This window comes from Lathyrus oleraceus, chromosome 5 (assembly GCF_024323335.1).
Source record: "Lathyrus oleraceus cultivar Zhongwan6 chromosome 5, CAAS_Psat_ZW6_1.0, whole genome shotgun sequence".
Lineage (NCBI taxonomy): Eukaryota > Viridiplantae > Streptophyta > Magnoliopsida > Fabales > Fabaceae > Lathyrus > Lathyrus oleraceus.
In genome coordinates, this window is record NC_066583.1 from 320,980,664 (window position 1) to 321,001,310 (window position 20,647).

General features: G+C 36.2%; 1 protein-coding gene across 2 annotated transcripts; it reads right to left on the bottom strand.

Annotated features, from left to right (window-relative positions):
• Positions 1-5,326: 5,326 nt before the first annotated feature.
• Positions 5,327-6,414, bottom strand: LOC127084316 (psbQ-like protein 3, chloroplastic). 2 transcript variants are annotated; one of them, XM_051024739.1, is made up of 3 exons: positions 6,271-6,414; positions 5,645-6,100; positions 5,327-5,563 (listed from the first exon to the last, which is right to left on the bottom strand). In XM_051024739.1, exons 2-3 carry the CDS (start codon positions 6,080-6,082, stop codon positions 5,468-5,470), a joined length of 534 nt encoding a protein of 177 aa, XP_050880696.1. In that variant the 5' UTR covers positions 6,083-6,100; positions 6,271-6,414; the 3' UTR covers positions 5,327-5,467. The 2 variants fall into 2 exon arrangements, with proteins under 2 accessions (XP_050880696.1, XP_050880697.1); XM_051024740.1 differs by lacking the exon at positions 6,271-6,414 and having other exon boundaries at positions 5,645-6,241.
• Positions 6,415-20,647: the final 14,233 nt, after the last annotated feature.

Below are 20,647 nucleotides of genomic sequence, written 5' to 3' on the forward strand. Positions count from 1 at the left end.
CCTTTTCCATTTGAGGCTTGTATCATGATGAATTTTGAGGTGGAAGCTTGGAAATTTTAACATTTAATTTTTTTCTTCTAAGTGTCAAGCCATATGTTCACTTATTCCACCTTCGCTAAATTTTATGTGAGCTTCAAATTAGAAACATCCCTTCATCAAAGTTGTATCTCTTTCAAAGTCCTTCAAAATGGTCACAAATTTGACCTCATTTGGATTTAAGATGAAGGCGTTATGCATTTTTGAAGTTGAGGAAAACCACTTGTTCAATGGTATTGATCCAAAATGACCTATAATGTATCCTCATATCACATGCTCATAAAAATTGAATTAGATCTTCCTCCAAACATCAAAGTTGAATTAGACACCTTGTATTCAATTGTGCAACTTGGAAATCTTTCATCATAAAAAATTATTTTCCAAGCAAAACTAGCTCTATACTTCAACATGAAAGTTGTTTGTAATATCATTTAGAGTAAAGTTTCTCTTGGAATCATTTTCATATTATATAAATTGTAGGAGATAGGGTCTAGGCATCCCCAATTTTGATCAGATGAATTCCTCTGGTCAACCACCATCAACCAACTTGGTGAAGAAGTTACAGAAGATACCTAGATGAACTAGGGTTTCCAAGGCAAACAAAATCCAAACTCTTGATGCTTTATTAATCAAAATAACATGTAAAGATCATAGGGATTCATATATGATGCCTAGAGCCATTGTGGATCATTTCTTGGTTGAGCTCTTTACAATGAGGGTCTTAAACCCTAGATATGAGCTTGATGGATCAAAGGTGATCATGTGCCCTACATACAAAAGAGTTAGAAAAAATGTAAAGACATATTTTTGGTATTTTGGTTAGTAAAGATGATAAAATACAAAATATGATACAATCACATGGTGCTTGGTGATCTCTCCCAATACAAACTCAATAAGTGAATGGTAAGGAGGGTGCCAAGGTATGATCCCAATGATGCATATGATGAGATATCATGAGGGATCTTAGGGTCAAAATTGGGGTCTTAGAGTTGCTACTAACCATGTTTGCTATTCTCAAAATTTCTTTACATGTTTGAAGAGAATTTACCTTATCACAGTTAAACTACCCAATGGTTTTTTAGTTACCACTAAATTTGCAGGAACCATTCTTTTTTATTCATATTTTATGCTGACCCATGTTCTATACATCCCAAAGTTTTCATTTTATCTCATTTCAGTTCCAAAATTGACTCATAGCCTTCAATGTCAACTCATTTTTCATCATTTTACTTGTGTCATACATAAATCTCACAACAATAAGATGATTGGTACAACTGATTTAAGAGGTTTCCTATACATTCTTAATCAACCCCAAGCTGCAATTCCTCTAACACTACATCTTTCCAATAATGTTCTAGTTAATTCAATCATTTGTCAGTATAACACTTGTAATAATTATGTTTATAGGTATGATAATAGACATGGTACTACTTGTAATATTTGGAATTTGAGTCTTGACCACCCTTCACATGAAAAACTATTAGAAATACATAAAGTTTTTCCTTTTGTCCAAACTGTGCAAAATACTTCTCCTTGTGATGAGTGTTTCTATGCCAAGCAAAAGAGATTTCCATTTCCCTATAGCAATCATAAGTCACCTGATATTTTTGACTTAGTCCATATGGACATGTGGGGTCCCTTGTCTATTCCCTCACTTCATGGCCATAAATATTTCCTTACAGTTGTAGATGATACGAGTATATATACATGGATCTTTCTCATGAAATACAAATCTGAAATTGTTCCTCTTGTTAAAGCTTTTGTGTATCTAGTCAAAACTCAATTCAACAAAAACATAAAATGTATCAGGTCTGATAATGGTAATGATTTCCATCTCAAGGATTTCTATAGAGCATCAGGCATCATACATCACACATCATGTGTTGGAACCCCACAAACAAAATGACATTGTTGAGAGGAAACACCAACATATACTGAACATTACTGGAGGATTGTTATTTCAAGATAAATTACCCAAAATTTTATGGTCTTATGCTTTAAATCATGTTATTCATATAATCAATAGATTCCCTACACCTTTCTTGCACAACAAGTCACCCTTCCATGCATTATATAAACACCTACCTGACATTAAGCTCCTTAGAGTTTTTGGCTCACCTTGTTATGTAACTACATTACAAGCCAATAGAATGAAGTTATATTCTAGATCTAAGAAGTGCATCTACCTTGGCTTACAAATAGATGTTAAGGGTCATATCTTGTTTGACTTTAAATCCAAGGAAATTTTCATTTCTAGAGATGCCATTTTTTAATTTATATTTCCTTATCTACATTATACGCATACATCATTTACTTCTTCATCTTTGAATCCTTCACATTCACATGATTTATTTGATTTTGCTTCCATTCATGATTTTCCCTACCATGTTTCAACAGATACTCATGATCATACTCCTCATTCTAATGCTTCATCTGATCATGATATACCTATCACTCATACACTTAACATATCATGACCATAAAAAAATCTACTTCTCCTCATTCAAATCTTACATCTACTAATAATCCAATTGTCACAGTTCCTGATGTATCCGTTCAACCTAGGAGATCTTCTCGAGCCACTCACTCTCCTACTTTTCTACATGACTATCATTGCAATTTGATTGAGAATGCAAGTCATTCTCCTAATTTAGATGATCTTCCAAATTCTTCTACAAGTTAGTATCTCATGTCTTCTTTCTTATCATATCATAATGTATCCCATCAGTATGCTCAATACATTCTCAATTTAGCTTCCATATCTGAACCAAAATCCTATGAGGAAGCTATTATTGATGCAAATTGGAGTAAATCCATTCAAATAGAATTACATTCCTTTATGAAAACAAACACATGGAAATTAGTTCCATTGCCTAAGCACAAAAAGGCCATTGGATGATGATGGATTTTCAAACTCAAACTTTATGCTAATGGTTCTATGGAGAGACATAAGGCATGTTTAGTAGCTAAGTGGTTTCACCCAAACTGAATGCCTCGACTACCTTGACACCTTCATCCTAGTTGCCAAAGTGACAACAATCAAGATCGTCATGGCAATTGCAGTTGCCCTTAATTTGCCCTTATTTCAATTAGATGTAAACATAACCTTTTTACTTGGTGACCTCAATGAAGAGGTATATATGCATGTACCACCTGGCCTTGTTATCACTCAACCTTACATGGTATGTAAACTTCAGAGTTCCTTATACGACCTCAAATAAGCTAGCAGATAGTGGAATACTAAGTTCACTGAAACTTTGACACATTCAGGATTTATCCAAATCTGACTACTCATTTTATACTAAATCAAATGGTGCAGATTTCATAGTGACCCTTGTATATGTAGATGATTTGGTCTTATGGGGGACTAATATGGATGAGATTAATCACATTAAACCATCTTGAATGATAAATTTAGCATCAACGATCTAGGAGAACTCAAATATTTTCTTGGTTTTAAAGTGAGCAGATCAAAAGAAGGAATTGCTTTCTGCCAAAGAATGTATATTCTTAATCTTTTGCAAGACATAAGCTTGAGTGAAGCAAAACCATGTAACACTCTTATGCAACCTCACTTGCAGTTGAACAAAGAATCTGGGGCAACTCTATCTGATCCAACTACATATAAGAGATTAATTGGCAGACTCCTATATTTGACTCACTCAAGACCAGGAACTTTTTATGATGTAAGTAAATTGAGTCAATTTCTCAGCTCACCAACATATGAACACATGCTAGCAGGACTTTATGTTCTAAGGTAGCCTAGACAATGGTCTTCTATTTACTTCATCAGCTGATCTCAAACTCAAGGGTTTTTCTGACTCATATTGGGAAGCATGCCCTGACATGAGGAGATTAATTACATGCATATGTCTCTTTCTTGGAAAGTCATTGATTAGCTGAAAAGGAAAGAAACAATCAGTGGTTGTTTAGATCATCATCAGATGCAGAATATTGAGCTTTGGCCCAAGCAACATGTGAAGGATAATGGATTCTTTATCTGCTGAAGGATTTTCACATAGAGCATAATTCTCCAATAGTGATCTACTGTGATAACAAATCAGCACTCCACATAGTGGCAAATCATGTCTTCCATGAGAGAACCAAACACATAGAGATGGACTGATACGTGGTCAGAGATAAGGTTCAAGCTGGAACAATTCATTTGCTGCTAATCGCATCAAAGAAACAAATAGCTGACATAATGACAAAATCTCTACATATAGGACCATTCATCAACTTACAAAACAAACTTGGAATGATGGACATCTATTCCAGTTTGAGGGAGGATGTTGAACATAAAGAGATAGTGAAAAATAGTGAGATGACTTGTCCGACAAATTAACGACATTATAGTTGAAACTATCTAAGGGAACTAATTATAACTAGTATAACTATTTTCAGTTAGATTGTTAGGAGTTAGTTATTAATCTCTAACTCATTATAATTGATATAAATAGTAGCTTGTTCTCCTCTATTGGTAGATTCATGTAATAATTTCTCATGATCAATGCAATAAAACATGTTCTATCTTTTTTAATAGAGTCTTAATTTCTCCTTTCAAATAGTCACAAGGTGCATCACCAAATATTAAGCACAAGGAATATATATATAGAGAGAGAGATATGTAATGATTGAATTGAGTCACTATTTCTCTCTTTCTCTCTAAACTTTTTGTTCCGTTACTTTCAAATCTGTCCCTTTCTATCCTTTGTACTATTCCTCTTTAATTAGAGTTGACGCTTTCAGCTAAATAATCAGTACCTATTCCCTTCCATTACTATGTGTGAACATAACATCGGGCCACTCATTTTATGTTTTGAAGTGTGTAGTGTTAAGCATGAGGGAAGTGTATAGAGTTGTGCTTGAGTGAGATATGATTTGAAATGTGTTTATAAATAGCTTTGTAGTCTTAAGTAAGAGTAATTTTCAAAATAATGAGTTAGATCCAATATAAAAAAATTCAAAGAAAACAATAAATAAACTCACTTTGATATGATATGCTGCACATACATTCATCACCAGGCCACCAAATCCATTTCCCATTCATTCTAGCTTCTTCTTTTTGCTGAGGCTGCAAAGTAATTCCATCCATACTTTTGTGCTATATGTAATGTTTTTTTCTTATACATCGTAGATTAAAAATCAAATATGAACAAAGTATTTTTTTGCGTGTGTTATTCTGATATTTTAATCTCCCTATTTACTAAAAAGATAAGACTTGTGTGTTTTTTTAATTCTGATATTAATTTCAACAAATGAAATGTACCCAAAAAAATTACATGGAGAATCAATAAAAAGTAAATTTCTCTCATTGATTAGAACCCATCTCAAAATATATTTCCTTAGTGACAAAAGAACATTTCAAAAGTTGTCACATAAACTTATCAAGAATTGCTTAATCTCCCATTGATGAAAACACTAGGGACAATTATATTCTGGACAGAATGTCATTCACAGCCACAACAATGTTCTCGTACCGCTGCCACACTTCTGGTCCATCTTTATCCCTTGCTGCATAATCTAGCTGCATAATTTTACACCATACAACAATAAACATCTATTGAAAACACCTTACACAATGTGTACATTTGGTAATAGCACTTACTCTTGTAACATTGCTGAAGAGAGTAAAATAGAGCTCCCTCAACTCTGGTCTCTCTTTTCCAGGCTTACTTTGAATTATGGTGTACATATCCTTCTTCAAAAGTGCTGAGCTTTTTCTCAATTGCTTTTGCGCTTCTTTCCATGACTCCGACTTTAACAAATCTCCAACTTGTAACAAATCTTGTACATGAACTCTCACTACATTTTGTGCCTCTTCAGCTGTTTGATCAGGGGCCACAAGTCCAAAATCAAACGCATTTGCGTTCTCTGTCCTGAATATACACACTCCACTCATAATCAAACCCAAGTTTCTTCTACTGATTTTCAGTGAAAAATCCTTCTGAGTTGAATGTTGGAAATTACAAAGTTTGACACAACATGTGGGTTTTGGAAACATGTGTGTCAGGTTTGGTTGTAAGGTAAATGTTCTCAACTCCATTGTTGTCTGAATTCAAACCTTAAACAACATCAAATGTAATTAATTAAGTTACCTCGTAAGGAAAATGAAACGACACAAGAGAAATTGAATGCAAAGTTTGTTAATTTTGGGTGGCAATTTACACATGAAATAAAACTAGAGTTGCAGAAGATAAAATGAAAGATAAAGAACCTCTTCTTCATTCTTACCTTATCTTGTTCTAAGATGGTGTCAATTGAATGGATGGCACAAATTTGTGAGCCTTGATATATTAATCGTGAAATTCGCCAAGAGAGTATAAGTAAATAAATATTTGTTTTTTTTCTTCAAATTATTGATTTATAATAGCAATAATTTTTCAAATTACGATATTACAAAAGAATTGATTGAATCCAATAATAACATATATTTTATTATTAAAATATTTTTGTTAATAATTAATAAAGTAGTTAGAGGAGTTAAAATACAATAATGAGAATAAGAGTATATTAATAAAAATATTGGATAAACTATACATATCTATTATAAATGAATAAATAACTTTAGCACAAATATTTTTAAAAAATACATTCCGTAAGATGGACGAATTAAAAAGCCAGAGATATTTATCCATTTTTTAATTCATTGTGTATGATTTTTTTTGTATATAGACATACAGGAATATAGTATGTTAGAAAAAATTAGGGGTGGCAAAACGGGCTCGGTCCGGTGTGCATACCCGTTTTGCCCGCATTTTTGTGCGGGACGGGTCAAGGATTTAGGCCCCCACCCTCAAATGTGTCCGCCCCGTCCCGCCCCGTGTTTTTCGCGGGCTTTTGCAGACACGTGTATTTACATAAATTTTTATATTTTTAGGCTTAAAAATTGCAGTGCCCGCAGGTTTTTCCGGTCCCGCCCTCACTTTTTTGCGGGACGAGTCTAAGTTTTAGGCCCGCATCCTCAACTATAACTGTCCCGCCCCGTTTTTTTTCGGGACGGCCTAAACGGGGCGGGCATGCCCGTTTGCCACCCATAAAAAAAAACCCATGATAGAATTGTACTTATGCATGCAGAGAAAACGAGTGTTTCAAAGACACATTTTTTTTAAGATTTGAAAAAGTAAATTTTTTGGGAAATGTGTATTTTTTTTAAGTATACAAGTAGGGCAAAGGCTGAGCAATTAGGTACATGTCTAAGACCTATTCAAAATAAAGCCATTCCTTAAATTAACCGGACAAGAATTTAACCAAACACAATGACCATCACTATTAGTTAAGAAGTCGATACACTGATTAGTCTTTCCAAAAATATGCTTAAATTAAACTTATTCGAACAAGTGAAGGCGCAGAGGAATATGTCTTGTCAAAGAAGCCCTTTGGTGCTGAAGCGTCGACTTGCTAAGGAGATCAGAGACAACAGAAGAGTTATCAATTTGAATCAAAAGCTTCTTGAAGCCTCTCTTCCACGCAAGATCTAAATCGGTAAGCACACCCTAAAAATCAGTAAGAGTACTATTGCAAATTCCAATGTTCCGTGACTGTCACGGAAGATCCCACCACACTTGGCAACGGAACCACTAAGAATAATGCCATCGGTGTTAAGGCAAACCCAACGCAGTGGAGGAGGACACAAGGAGGTGATCTTCTGAGCCATAGAAACAGGTTGCATTCTGCTATAGTAACCTTTCATGGAACAGTAAACCGAAACATCCTTGCGCACTTCATACACCATATTTGTAGGTAAAACATACTGAGGATTATGAAGAATTTTATTCCTCCAATACCATAAGCAATGACAACCAAATGCCCACAGGGCAGGCTAATTATCCACCTCCTAGGACAAGTTATGAGATAAATTACCATCAATCCAGTCAAGCAGCGAGCTAGTGAAAAAGTGGTCCTTAACAGCATGACTGACCACTGTAGACCAAAAAGCTTTAGAAAAAGTGCAGTCTCGAAGGGAGTGCAGAATAGAATCATGAAGCGTACCACAAATGTCGCAAATGTTATTATGCAGTTGCAGATGATTAAGAAAATCATTAGTAATAAGCCATTTATGACTCATTTTCCAGATGAAGGTACGAATCCTTTCCGGAACTTGTAAGTGCCAAATTTTTTGCCATCTGAAATAAGCTTCATCATTAGAATTATGAAACAGAGTTCCATACATATTGGAGACGGAGAACCTCCATGTCTGGGATCCACTCTAAAGGCACATGTCTCGAATTGTTGCAGCCACAGACGGAGGAGGAATCGTGTTAATTCTATCTAAGACAGGCTGAGAGAAAAGAGTGCGCAGTAACGGCCAATTCCAGTTACATTCACTGTTCCGAAAGTCAGAAGCAAGTTGCAGATGCAGGTGATGATTTATCGGCTTCCGAACATGATCCTTAAGATATAACCTCGGTGCAACCCAAGCCTCTCTCCAGAAATTAATGTTAGCTCCATTACCAACTTCCCAATAGGCCAGCGCATCAAAATTAGGACGAAGATCCACAATCGACTTCCAAATACAGGAATTTGAAGGTTTAGCAATTAAACCACTTGATTCGAGGTGTCTCGCAACATATTTACTATTCATCAAACGACTCCAAAGAAGATGAGCACGAGACTTTAGCTTCCAGCCCAACTTGGCCATGCAAGCTCTATTCATATAATTCAAATTCCTAAGACCAAGGCCACTAAATTTCTTGTCTATGTTAATAATGCTCCAACGGATCGTGCGCAACTGCTTCTTACCATTAGAGTCATCCAAAATAAACAACCGTTGACATTGGTGGATTTTGTTAACACACGCTTTAGGAATCGGAACAAACATCATCGTATAAGTGGGAAGGGTCTCAATAACTACCTTAGCCAAAGTAATACGGCCAACAAAGGAAAGTTGATTACGCTTCTAATGTGCAAGCTTGGCTTGAAATTTCTCAATAAGGTATCTAAAGTCTTTGAAATTAGGACTATTTCCAGATATAGGAACTCCTAAATAGGTGCCAAGGGATGTGGTCTCCCTAAAACCCGACTTGGCTACGATAGATTTTCTAGTGGCAATCAAAGTATTCCTAGAAAACATGATATTGGACTTGTCCATGTTTATATTTTGGCCCGAAGCACTGCAGAAAAGAGAAAGGATTTTCCATGATCACATTTATTTGATTGTCCGAAGTGATACCAAAAAGAATGAGTTCGTCGGAAAACATAAGGTGGGACACCTTAGAACCATCTCTACCAATCTTCAAGCACTGCCATTGATTGTTTTCCATTGTCATGTATCATGTGGGACAATTTTTCATACAAAGGACAATAAGGGGATAATGGATCACCTTGACGTAATCCTTTCATAGCTTCAAATAAATCTATGTTATTGCCTTTCCAAGGAACCCGAAGTTGCATAGAGGTGACAACACGCATAATCAGATCAGGAAGTTTATCAAGAATCCTAACATCATTAAGAACACACTCAATGACTCTCCAACTCATATTATCGTACGCCTTGGCTAGATCAATTTTGACAGCGAAGGATCCAATTTTCTTCTTCGATTTGTGCATGTTGTGAAGGATCTCATGTGTAATGACAATGTTATCATGGGAGCTTCTGGAAGGAATGAAACCCGCTTGATTATGGGAGATGATGGTGTCCATATGATGCTTGAGCCGGTTTACTCTAATCTTGGTAAAAACTTTATAAATAGTATTATAGAGAGCAATCGGGCGGAACTAAGTTACCATCTGAGGATTGTCGAGTTTCCGAATCAAACATATGTCCATGTAATTGAGGTGTCTTTCAGGGCAAGAGGTTGACTCTACAATTGTTGAATATAAAGGCAAGTATTTTCTCATGTATGCTGCCATGTGTGTTGATAGAATCCAGCAGAAAATGTGTCTACCAAAGTGTCAATATGCGGCAAAGGGAAATCATCCTTCAGACTAGCTTTGTTTAGATCCCTGTAATCAACACACATCCTAACCTTTCCATCCTTTTTGGGTATTGGTGCAATATTAGCTACCCATTAAGGATACTTCGTAACTGCTAGAAAACCGACATCGAACTGACATTTGACCCCATCTCAAATCTTCAGAGCCATGTCTGGTCTTTCTCTTCAGAGCTTTTGCTTCACTGGTGGACAATCTGGCTGAAGTGGCAGCTTGTGGACAACAATATCAGTATCTAGACCTGACATATCCCGATACGAACATGCAAATACATCTACATATTCTTGTAGCAACTTGATCAATCTTTCTTTGATGCTCGCCCCAAGTGTAGTCCCAACTTTGACCTCTTTCTTCTCTTCCTCGATGCCAAGGTTGATTGTTTCCACCGGTTCTTGATGTGGCTGAAGGGTCTTGGACTCGTGCTCGAGCAGCCTTGCCATTTTTTCGGGGATGTCATAATCTTCCTCACCCTCCTCTTCTGCTTGGTAGATGGAGAATTGAAAGTTATAGGAAGTAGTAGGATCATCAGATTCAACTGGTTTATTGATTATTCTACATGTTTTTTGAATGGTGGTTTCTTAGAATAGTGGATATAAAATGCAAAAGAAAGAAAAATATTTTTTATAGTTTTTGAAAGGATTGTCATTTTCAGGAAAGAAAAACAAATAAATGAACGATAAGAATTTGAACAAAATGCTCTTTATTTGTCATAATGATTTTTTTGAAACTTAAAGTGACCCTACAAATAATCCGTTAGCCTTGGGCAGAGCTAAGGATTTTGAAAAAACAAAGAAAAATACAATTACTTCTTTTATAAGTATGAATCAAAATCAGTACTTTCACTCGCAAATATTTTACATCAAACACTGCACTAAGTTTGAATGAAAATTATATTTTATTATTTTCTCACTTTTTTACATTAGTTCATTCATAAATCAAATAAAATATTTTCATAGATATATATCAAATGATTTTTAGTTTAAAATTATTTTTAAAGTTGGAAAAATATAACTATTCCCAAACAAATTTAACTTTATTTATAAAGCTTTTATTTTCAACTTTAACTTAAAAGTAACTTTTACAATCGAAAAAAACTCAGCCAAATGATACCTTAGTATCACTGAACATGCTCGACACATGGTAGTTATAATTACTTTTTTAAAGTTATAATTTGATTTACTATATATTTTTAATTAAAGTTAATTTTATTAATTAGGGTACGAATTTGGGGAGACCCCACAAATGAATGAGCTGGTTGCAAAGACTCGTACTAAAAATATGGGGGATTTTGTTGACGAACATGAAACTAGCAGAAATATACCCGAACGTATCACACGCCCGAACATACAACAGAGTCGTCATTGAACTTTATTTATTCCAGAAGAAAAGGGAAAACACCAATAAAACCTGGGGGAAAGAGATATGTTGGATAAGGAATTCGGTTATGTAAGGGGAAGGTATTAGCACCCCAAACATCCATGGTACTCCATGGGAACCGTTTTGATTGTTCTTGCTCGAATAGATGTTATATCTAAAGATTACCCGCAAAAGAATGAAAGGCAAAGGAGGAATTCAGAGGTCTGTAGTTCAAAGAACTAGTGGTGGGAGATGAAAAGAAGTATGATCAAAGTATGGTATGAACCAAAGGATAGTGTTTTGAATTCCAACGAGGGTGAAAAGATGAACACAAGAGTAAGGTGGCTATTATGAATACGTGGGCTAGCATGGCTGCCGCTATAAGGTAATGCCGAAAAGACGACGAAATAGGTGTTTGAGGGTATGGCCCAAACATCTCTTGGTTCACAGGGTGGCGCATGAAGGAGCGCAAAGAGGTAGTGTGTTTGGCTCAAAGATAGTTGGTGTATCACATGGAGTGAAGGAGGGTAGAATAAGAATGCATCATGTAGATGAATGAAATGAAGTGACCAAAGTCACAGAATTGAATGTCTGGTGACAAGTGACTAGAGAAGTATTGTTTGAAACCGAAAGGTGAAAGTATATTCGAATCCATATGAGAAATGAGATTTGCACCATAGATGGAAACAACTTTAACCGATATGTGGACTAGAATGACTGCCACTATAGGGTGATTAGCCAAAAACAAAGACTGAATTAAGTGTTTGGGCGTAGTCCCAAACAACTCTAGGTAGAAATGCGGAATTTTCGTTAGGCGTCCTAAAAGGATGTATATGGATATCCAAAGGAAGTGTAGTTCGATGTCAAAGGAATAATATGTCACTGGGTGGACGATTTATGATCGAAGGTAGATAATGGATTGTGAAAGATATGAGTGATTCCCTAAGGCGGAAGGAGGAATAATTAGAAGTATGCTCGCCAAGGATTCGTATCCTCGTGCCTACGTATTCTCATTGTGTAATGAGAAAGTCAGAGCAATCGTAGTTCGTGGAACCATGAGAATAGAGAGATATACAGTGATGAAAAGTATAACTTGTACCAACAGAATGGTAACAAAAGGTATTTGTCCAAGCAACGGGGACTCACAAGAGAAACACCACTTCAAAGAATGACTGTAATATTGTATAGTACAAGAAATAGTGTATCGCTGGATGGGGAACAAACAGTTCGAGATCAAATAAGAACAATATCTTGGATCCAAGAAGGAGATAGACTCTGAATCGAAGCGCAAGGTAGGAATTTACCAGTACGTGGGCTAGCATGGCTGCCGCTATAGGGTAAAGCCAAAAACAAAGACTAAATTAAGTGTTTGGGCATAGTCTCAAACAACTCTCAATTGATGAGGTGGACTACAACTAAATCATCCTAAAAGGATGTACAAGGAGTCTGAGGAGAAGTATATTTGATCTCAAAAAGATGGTATTGATTGAATGAATGGAGAATGATTTATTGATAAATAGGGTAGCTCGTGAAAAAACTGGATTCTCCTGCCTACGTATCCTTAGAATGCAATAAGGAAATCATAGCTTTCGTAGTTTATCCCACCAGGCCTGAAAGCAAGGTAATTAAGGAGGAAAGAAGAGATGATAGAATGATTGAATTAAAATGATTAGAATGGAGGATTGATTGATAAGAGACTTGACAGTCGATTGATAGGAATCACACTAAAGTCTATGAATAAGGGCGAACGCTTTGAATATTTGGGGCCTACGCCCCATACGTAAAGTCGCTCTAGACAAGGATAGGAGAAACTCTGTCTCATCATTCCTTACTACTTAAGGCTCGTAGCACATGATACTTTTCTTAATTGATAAGTTGTTGGTGAAGAATATTCATTGTTGATCCCTGTGTTGATGTTGATTTTGTATGAAGAGGACTTGGTAGTTTAATCGATTCGTATTGCACTAAAGTCTATGAATAAGGGAGAACGCTTTGAATATTTAGGGCCTACGCCTCATACGCAAATTCTTTCTAGACAAGGATAAGAGAAACTCCGTCTCATCATTCCCTATTACTTAAGGCTCATTTCGTACAATTTGAGTCGTATTTACCAAGTGTTGACCTTTGATTTATCTTGTATAATCCGCTGCTTCGTGTGACTGAGGATGCCTTAATTGAAGATCTTGACTTGAGGCTCCGAGCTCCACAGCTTAGAGAAAAAAGTCTTATTAAGTGACCAAGGGCCTTTTGGTCACTCAAATTAGACTGTGGGATTATACAAGTTCAAAGAATTTAATTAATCAAAATTGCTTTTGATCAATTTAAATCATGGGTTTGATTTGATTTAAGAAGCTAGGTTAATCCTAATCTAAAGGTGAGAATCAAACTAACCTAAGGGTAAATGTTATGATTAAAAAATCTACGCTAAAATCCTAGGGGAGCATGTTATAGTTAGTCAAACTTTTGGATGAAAATTATATGTTAAAAGTATTAAGGAAACATACAAATGTATGGTGAAAATAACAAGATAACCCCTAAGGGGTAAAATGGTCAATTTACAAAGATATCCAATTATTAGCACAAATTAAGTTCTAGTTAAAATCTAACTATAGCCTAAAATTGGTTAAGTCTAAAGCTTGGTTTTAACCTAATTGTTTAGAAATTAAGTAAGTTCTAAAACCAACTAAAATCTAATTGATCCTAATTAATTCTAATTTTCTACATCAAGCTAAAACTATATTAATAACCAATTAACTATACAAAATTCCATTAATCCCTAAACTATATTAAAAACCATACAAAATTCAACTAATCCCTAAACTATATTAAAAACCAATTAAAAACCATACAAAATTCAATTAATCCCTAAACTATATTTAAATCTAATTACCTAATTTTAATATCTAAAAAAATAAAAAGCAAAACAATTATGTTAAAAGAAATGCAAAAGAAAATCAAAAATTGGGCCGAGGGGGTATTAAACCCAAACTGGTGGTGTAATAGGGGATCAGGCGCATGGGCCTGGTTCTAGAAGCCCACTAGAAATGCTTTGATTATGGGGGTGCAGATTGAATCAGCAAGGGTGGCTGAGGAATTCGTGTATGGGCTTTAAGATGGGAAGCCCAATTCCCTCATGTCTTGGTCATGAGAGTGAGATGTAAAAGGGGGTGTCTCTAACAATTCCTGTTAGGCTCAAGCAAGGTAAGCCCAAGTCCAAGTCAATGCTAAAGGAAGCCAAATCAAAACACTTGAATTATCCAACCTGCGCGTGCTACACTAGCTGTCTCTGATTCACCTAAAACGGACTTCCTCCGTGGGCCACCGCGCCGGCCGCCACTCCTGGCGGCGGTGGCCACTACAATAAAAAAGGAGCTACCAAAAGACTCCTTTGTTCACACCCTATCCGAATCTAAGGCCGGTTTCGAGCAATTTGACCTCTAAGTCCCTAATCAAGGCCAAACGATCCAAGAACCCTAACACAAAGAAACTCAAATTACACTCTAACCTCACTGATTCAAAGCCCCGGGGGTGAAGGCTTTGAACCCTCTCATCATGCCCTACATGTTGGTGACAAAGAAATGAGAGAACGCGAAGGTTTCAGAAGTACCTTGTCGGAGAAGACGATTTGTCGACGATGAGCTTCCAGGTAAATGGTTCTGAATCTTTCTCTCTTGCCTTGGCTTTCGAATTCTCCTCTTTCTTCTTCTTCTTCTACATCAGAGGGTGGTGAACTGAGAGAGCTTTGGTGCTGGTGAAAAGGCTTAACACAGGCTATATTGAAGCTCTGATGATGAGCTTCAATGGCTTCTGAACAGTACGTGTAGTGAGGGTGATATAGAAAGTTTGAGATGATTGCAATGAATTGAGAGTGATGATGCCCAGGAGGCTGAAATGTTGATGGAGGAGTAAATTTATAGATGGTAGGTTTGGAGAATATGTGGTTTGGAATTAGTTATTATTAGGTTAGGAGCTAGCTTAGGAGTTAGTTAGAATGAACTCAGTGAGTTCAGTGGGTTAACTCATTGAGTTAGAGGTTAGTTTAATTCAACTAGGTTAATTGTTTGGTTGTCAACGTTAGTGCCTTTAGTTCTCATTTCAAGTTGACTGGCTACTGCAGATGATTTAAGTGGAATTGGGCTTGAACATGAGCCATGACCTGCTGAACAGGTTTCCTCTTTTAACATAAGCTTGGTTAGTGAAATTGAATTTTTTGTGAATGAGTTTGGGAAGTGTCATATGCATATTGCTTGGTAATGTTCTGAATGTGTTGCAGGATGTTGTTGACTCCAAGACAAGGCGTAACAATATGGTCATGTGCATTCATTTTGAATTTTTATGGGAAAACTTTCTTGTGACACTCTTGCCACCATGGTATTGGTTTTCTTCCCTCTTCTACCCAGTTGAAGAACTCATTTCAAACTCAAAATCCAACTATTAGCAGATGGTGGTTTCCATAGAGTCTCTTGGAATGGCCTTTGGCAGTGCTACTGAAACAAGTCTTGTGCTGCAATTAATCTGGACTTTTATCATGTTAATTCTATGTTAAGATGTTGTACCAAGTATATTAATAGGTTGTGATTGGTCAATTAGCATTGGTTAGTGAATATTAGTTGATTAGCTAATGCAAATGTTAATTGGGAAATTAGAATTGCTAGATTTATTATTAACTGTTAGTTGAATTGGACTATTATCATGTTGATTGATATCCCTAGTTGTGATTTTACTGAAAAAGCCATGTTGTAGTTTCACAAGCAGGTCTTCTAGGATGTATGTGTATGAGATGCTTGGATATTACTTGATGATGCAATGTTGTGATTTGTTTAGGGAAATGGCAATGTTAGTTGTAGTGGTTTGTAATGCCTTCTGTAGGTCTGTTTATGGTGCAAAATTTCTAAGGTGATGCATGATGGATTGCATTGATGCTTATTGTTTTGAACCAATTGTGCCTTGCTTGGCTGTTGCACTGGATTGATGGACTAAAATGTTACAGGTCTTCTCTTGAGCCACACTGTGATGGTAGTCCTTTGTGGTTTATGAACATTGTTATACCATGGAACATGTAATATATTCTGGTTTGATGTTGAATGCAGGTTAACTTCTGCTTGAATAATGTATTCACTGCTCCAAATTCTGCAGAATTGTAGCCATGTTGATAATTAGCTGCATTGCCCCTGGTTTGGCCTACTTGATATGAGCTATTGAGCCTCAAAGATCATGATGGCACTGTCTCCTGGAGTTGATTTATGGATTCCCTTAACAGGGCTAGCTTATGCTTGGCATATGACCACAATGATGGCATGAAACCAACATGAATATCAAGATGGTGATTTAAGGATGCATAGTTCAAATGTAAGAAAATTTAACCAGTTCTATCACTTGCAGATTTGGTGGAACTTAGTCTCAAGAGGTTTTGGACAGAAGCACAAGTGAATGTACTGCATTAATAGTGGTCTCTTTCTCTGTCTGGAACAGATACAGAGGCTTATTGTAAGGGAGGAAGTGACTTGATGAAATAAGACTAAGACTTGAACATGAATCACTAGGCATAACTTCCAATTGGCTTATGATACAATATGCTTTTGGTTGTTTGGATAGGCAAGGTCAAGAAGACATTGAGACCAAGATGGACTGAATTCAAGACCAACGACCAAATGAAACCAAACCAAGATTGGACCATGTGCATTGATGACAATGGGTGAAAAGTGGATGAAATTAGGGTTTTGGATGCCAGTGGATGGAAAGTCAAGCCACCAAGTCCCTCAGGTTCATCACCTTCTTGATTAGGGTTTTGGTGAGGCTTACTTCCCCAATTAATGCTCTTGAATCAAACCAGATGCTTCAACAATACATTTCCCAATGTATGAGCCTTTACTAGGGTTTTGATGGCCAAGACAAAGCCTAGAGAAGCTCCAAAGGATTCATCACCCTATTATCAAGAATTAGGGTTTTGAAGGATCTCGAAGATTGTTTAGATAGCCTCTTGTTGAATCCATACTTCCACTATCAAGCAATTAGGGTTTTGACATCCCCTATGCTTTGATGGATAGTCAACCCATGCTTTTGAAGCTTGATCTAACCCAAACCCTAGCTTTACAAGCCAAGAGTTCTAAATCCATAGTGATCCATTGATGTGTGAATGATGCATATGAATGCTATTAATGTATGCAACTGATCCCCCGGTCAAGTGGTTGGATGAGAAGATGAAAAAGTGGAGGACAAATTTGGGGGTACAACAGAACGTACCATAAGAGTTTTGGTAAGTTATTTATATTTCATTATTTTATTTAAATTAATTCTTGTATATGATGACTAAATTATTTAAATTATATTTAATTTAATATCAAATTTGTTGCGTGATTTTCACGTGGCAACTAATTTAATGTTGTTTGTGGCGTGAAAATCATGTGGCTATATTTCATAACTTAATTTAATTTAATTCTTGTATATAATAAATTGTTTAGACTATATTTAATTTAATTTTTTTCTTGTATGTGTATGAGGAGTATCAGATATTGCTCACAAAAATTCTAGTTCAAATTCCTTCGTATACTCTGATAGGTTCAGGCATGATTGATTCACGTGTGGATCTTTATATTTGGAGTTTAGTAAATAGCGGGAAAGGACCTAATAGGTGTTTTTTGGTGTTGGATCTTTGTCTGGCAACTACAAAGTATGGGATAGAACATTATTTGAAAGAGTTACGGATGGGGAGGAAACGTCACGTCCACCATAATTGACATCCGAAATGATTGAAATAGTTAGACAATTGGCGATAATTGAGGCGAGACACAAGATGACAGAATGTGAGGCGACGATAAATGCCGAAATGGAGGCAATGAAGAAGAAACAATTTGAGATGGAGGATCAAATACAACAATTGCTCTCACAAAGAAACCAAATAAATAATTTAATGGGTGGCCAAAGATCAGAAAATAATGAGGATGAGGATGTGGATGAAGATTTTATTGATGGTGGTGATTGAATTTTTTTATTGTTATATTACTTTTAAATATTAATTTTGAAAAAATATTTCTAATTATTTTTAATTTAATCATTTTTAATTGAAATTCATATTTCTAACCATTATTTGAAAATATTCATATTTTAAATTATTATTTGAAATTCATATTTTTAATTATAAAAAAATTATATTTCTAATTATTATTTGAAAATATTTGTATTATTTATTAAATTTTTGTATTTTTATTAATCATAAATATTTTTTTAATAAAACATAATCAGTGAAATGGAAATCATGTGGCAAATACATGACACAAATTTGACAAATATTCATTTTTGGATCGTGAAATTCACGTGGCAAATTTGCCAACTTGCCCTGCGCTCGTGCCTTATAATTTAGTAGGTATGTTATACCAGGAGAACTTTGTGGCGTGAAATTCACGTGGTATGATTTGTAAAGGCAAATTGTCATATAACACACAATCATAGGTTTCGATGATGACAAATGACCACCATGGATGAATCGGCATTGTCGATTCCACTTCTACAAAACAAATGCAACATATCCTTTTCTATGCTCATCTAAAACTGCTATATTTCATACAACATATGTGGATAAAACGTGATCATGACAAAATGCATGAAAATCACAAAAATATGAATTTTTGCAGATTTTCAGGGTTTGAGTTGACCACAAGGGTCAGCGCATGAACCACGGGTCAGCGCATAGCATAATGCAGTTGGTCACTGGTCAGCGCATGGAGGCTTTGAGTCGACCACAGGTCGGCGCATGGCATAGTGCAGTTGGTCACGGGTCAGCGCATGGAAGACTTGAGTCGACCACAGGGTCGGCGCATGAAACTTTCATTTTCCCACGGGTCAGCACACGCCGACCTATGGTCGACGCATACTGAAGCATTCTTCAGCCTGTCCAAAATTGCAGGCCATGCATCGACGCATAGACCTGCTATGGTCGACCGCTCGTGTGCAAATTCAGTTTCTGAATATTTTCCACTCAGTTTGAAAAGCTGTTATTTTTGGTTGGTAAGTTGGTTACTATATATAGAAGTTTAGTTACTTGTATCAACTAACATTTGTCAAATTGATTCAAGTGTTCAAAGAAACAAGAAAAAGTGAAATAGGTGTCCAAGATTCATCATCTTCATCTTCAACATCTCACAACACATCAACTACACACAACCATTTTTGAAGTGCTTTGTGATTGGTTAAAGGTGATAAGGTTCGAAGCCGAGATTGGGGAATCCGGTTCGGGTTGAAGCTTGTGACAGGTTTTTTCTTGAATAAAACCGTTAGGGTTTTGTCCTCCAAGACTGGTTTGTGTTTGGGGGTTTTTTTGGACGATTTTCTTCATCAATTTTCAGCTGAGCGAAGGTGATTGAGAAGAGGAAGTCTTCGTCAATCTAGTAGCGGATTCAGTGATATTGAAGGGAAGAATTCGGGTTCGATTTGTTGTAGTTGAGATCAGCCGGGCCGAGGGTTTGAAGAACTGAGGGTTATTCAACAAAGGGGCTGGAATCGGAGGTCTATCAACAACAATCGAAGGGCTTGATTCATCTTGAATCAAGGAACAAGGAGTGGAAGCAACATTCAACATCTTGAGAGCTCTGTTGTATATTTGCTTTGCAATCCTTGTATAAACGGTTAAATTCAACAGGTGATATCTATTAAATCATGTCAATTCTAGTTTTAGAATTGAGGGCAGACGTACCCCGAAGCGAGGACGGCGGGGGAACTGCCTCATCAAATCTTTGTCTTCTCTAATTTTCTGCATAATTGTTTTAGCTTAAAAATTAAGTGATTTTGGTATAAGCACTTTTGTCAAACCTTGGTATTAATTGAGTAAGAGGTTAAAACTCTGTTTTTGAATCCAAAGTACAATAGAATATTGTACTAGGTTAATTGAAAGCACTTACTCAACATAAATATCACTTGGAGTGTTTTTGCACACCAAGTGTTTGATAATTTGCCTAAACCAAAATTATCTTAGTTGTGTATATAGTTTGGTTTACTCTTTGAATCATTGGAACTAGGAATCCTAGCTAGTGAAACAAATCCTTAATAGTGTAACGAGTGGAGTGATTCGTATTCTACATTATCACTAATCCATAGGCTTGACGCATATCCGGTTTTCCAATAACAGTTTGTTTTAGACTATATTTTCCTCGGCCGCTTCCGCACTTAAAACAAATTTTCAAAACCATTTTTAATTGGTAGCGCCGACTCAATTTTTAATTGGGATCTATTCAACCCCCCCCCCCCTTCTAGATCCGTGCCATAGTCTAACAAGTGGTATCAGGAGCTCCGGTTCACTCCGTGCTTCAAAATATAGCTTTGATAGAAA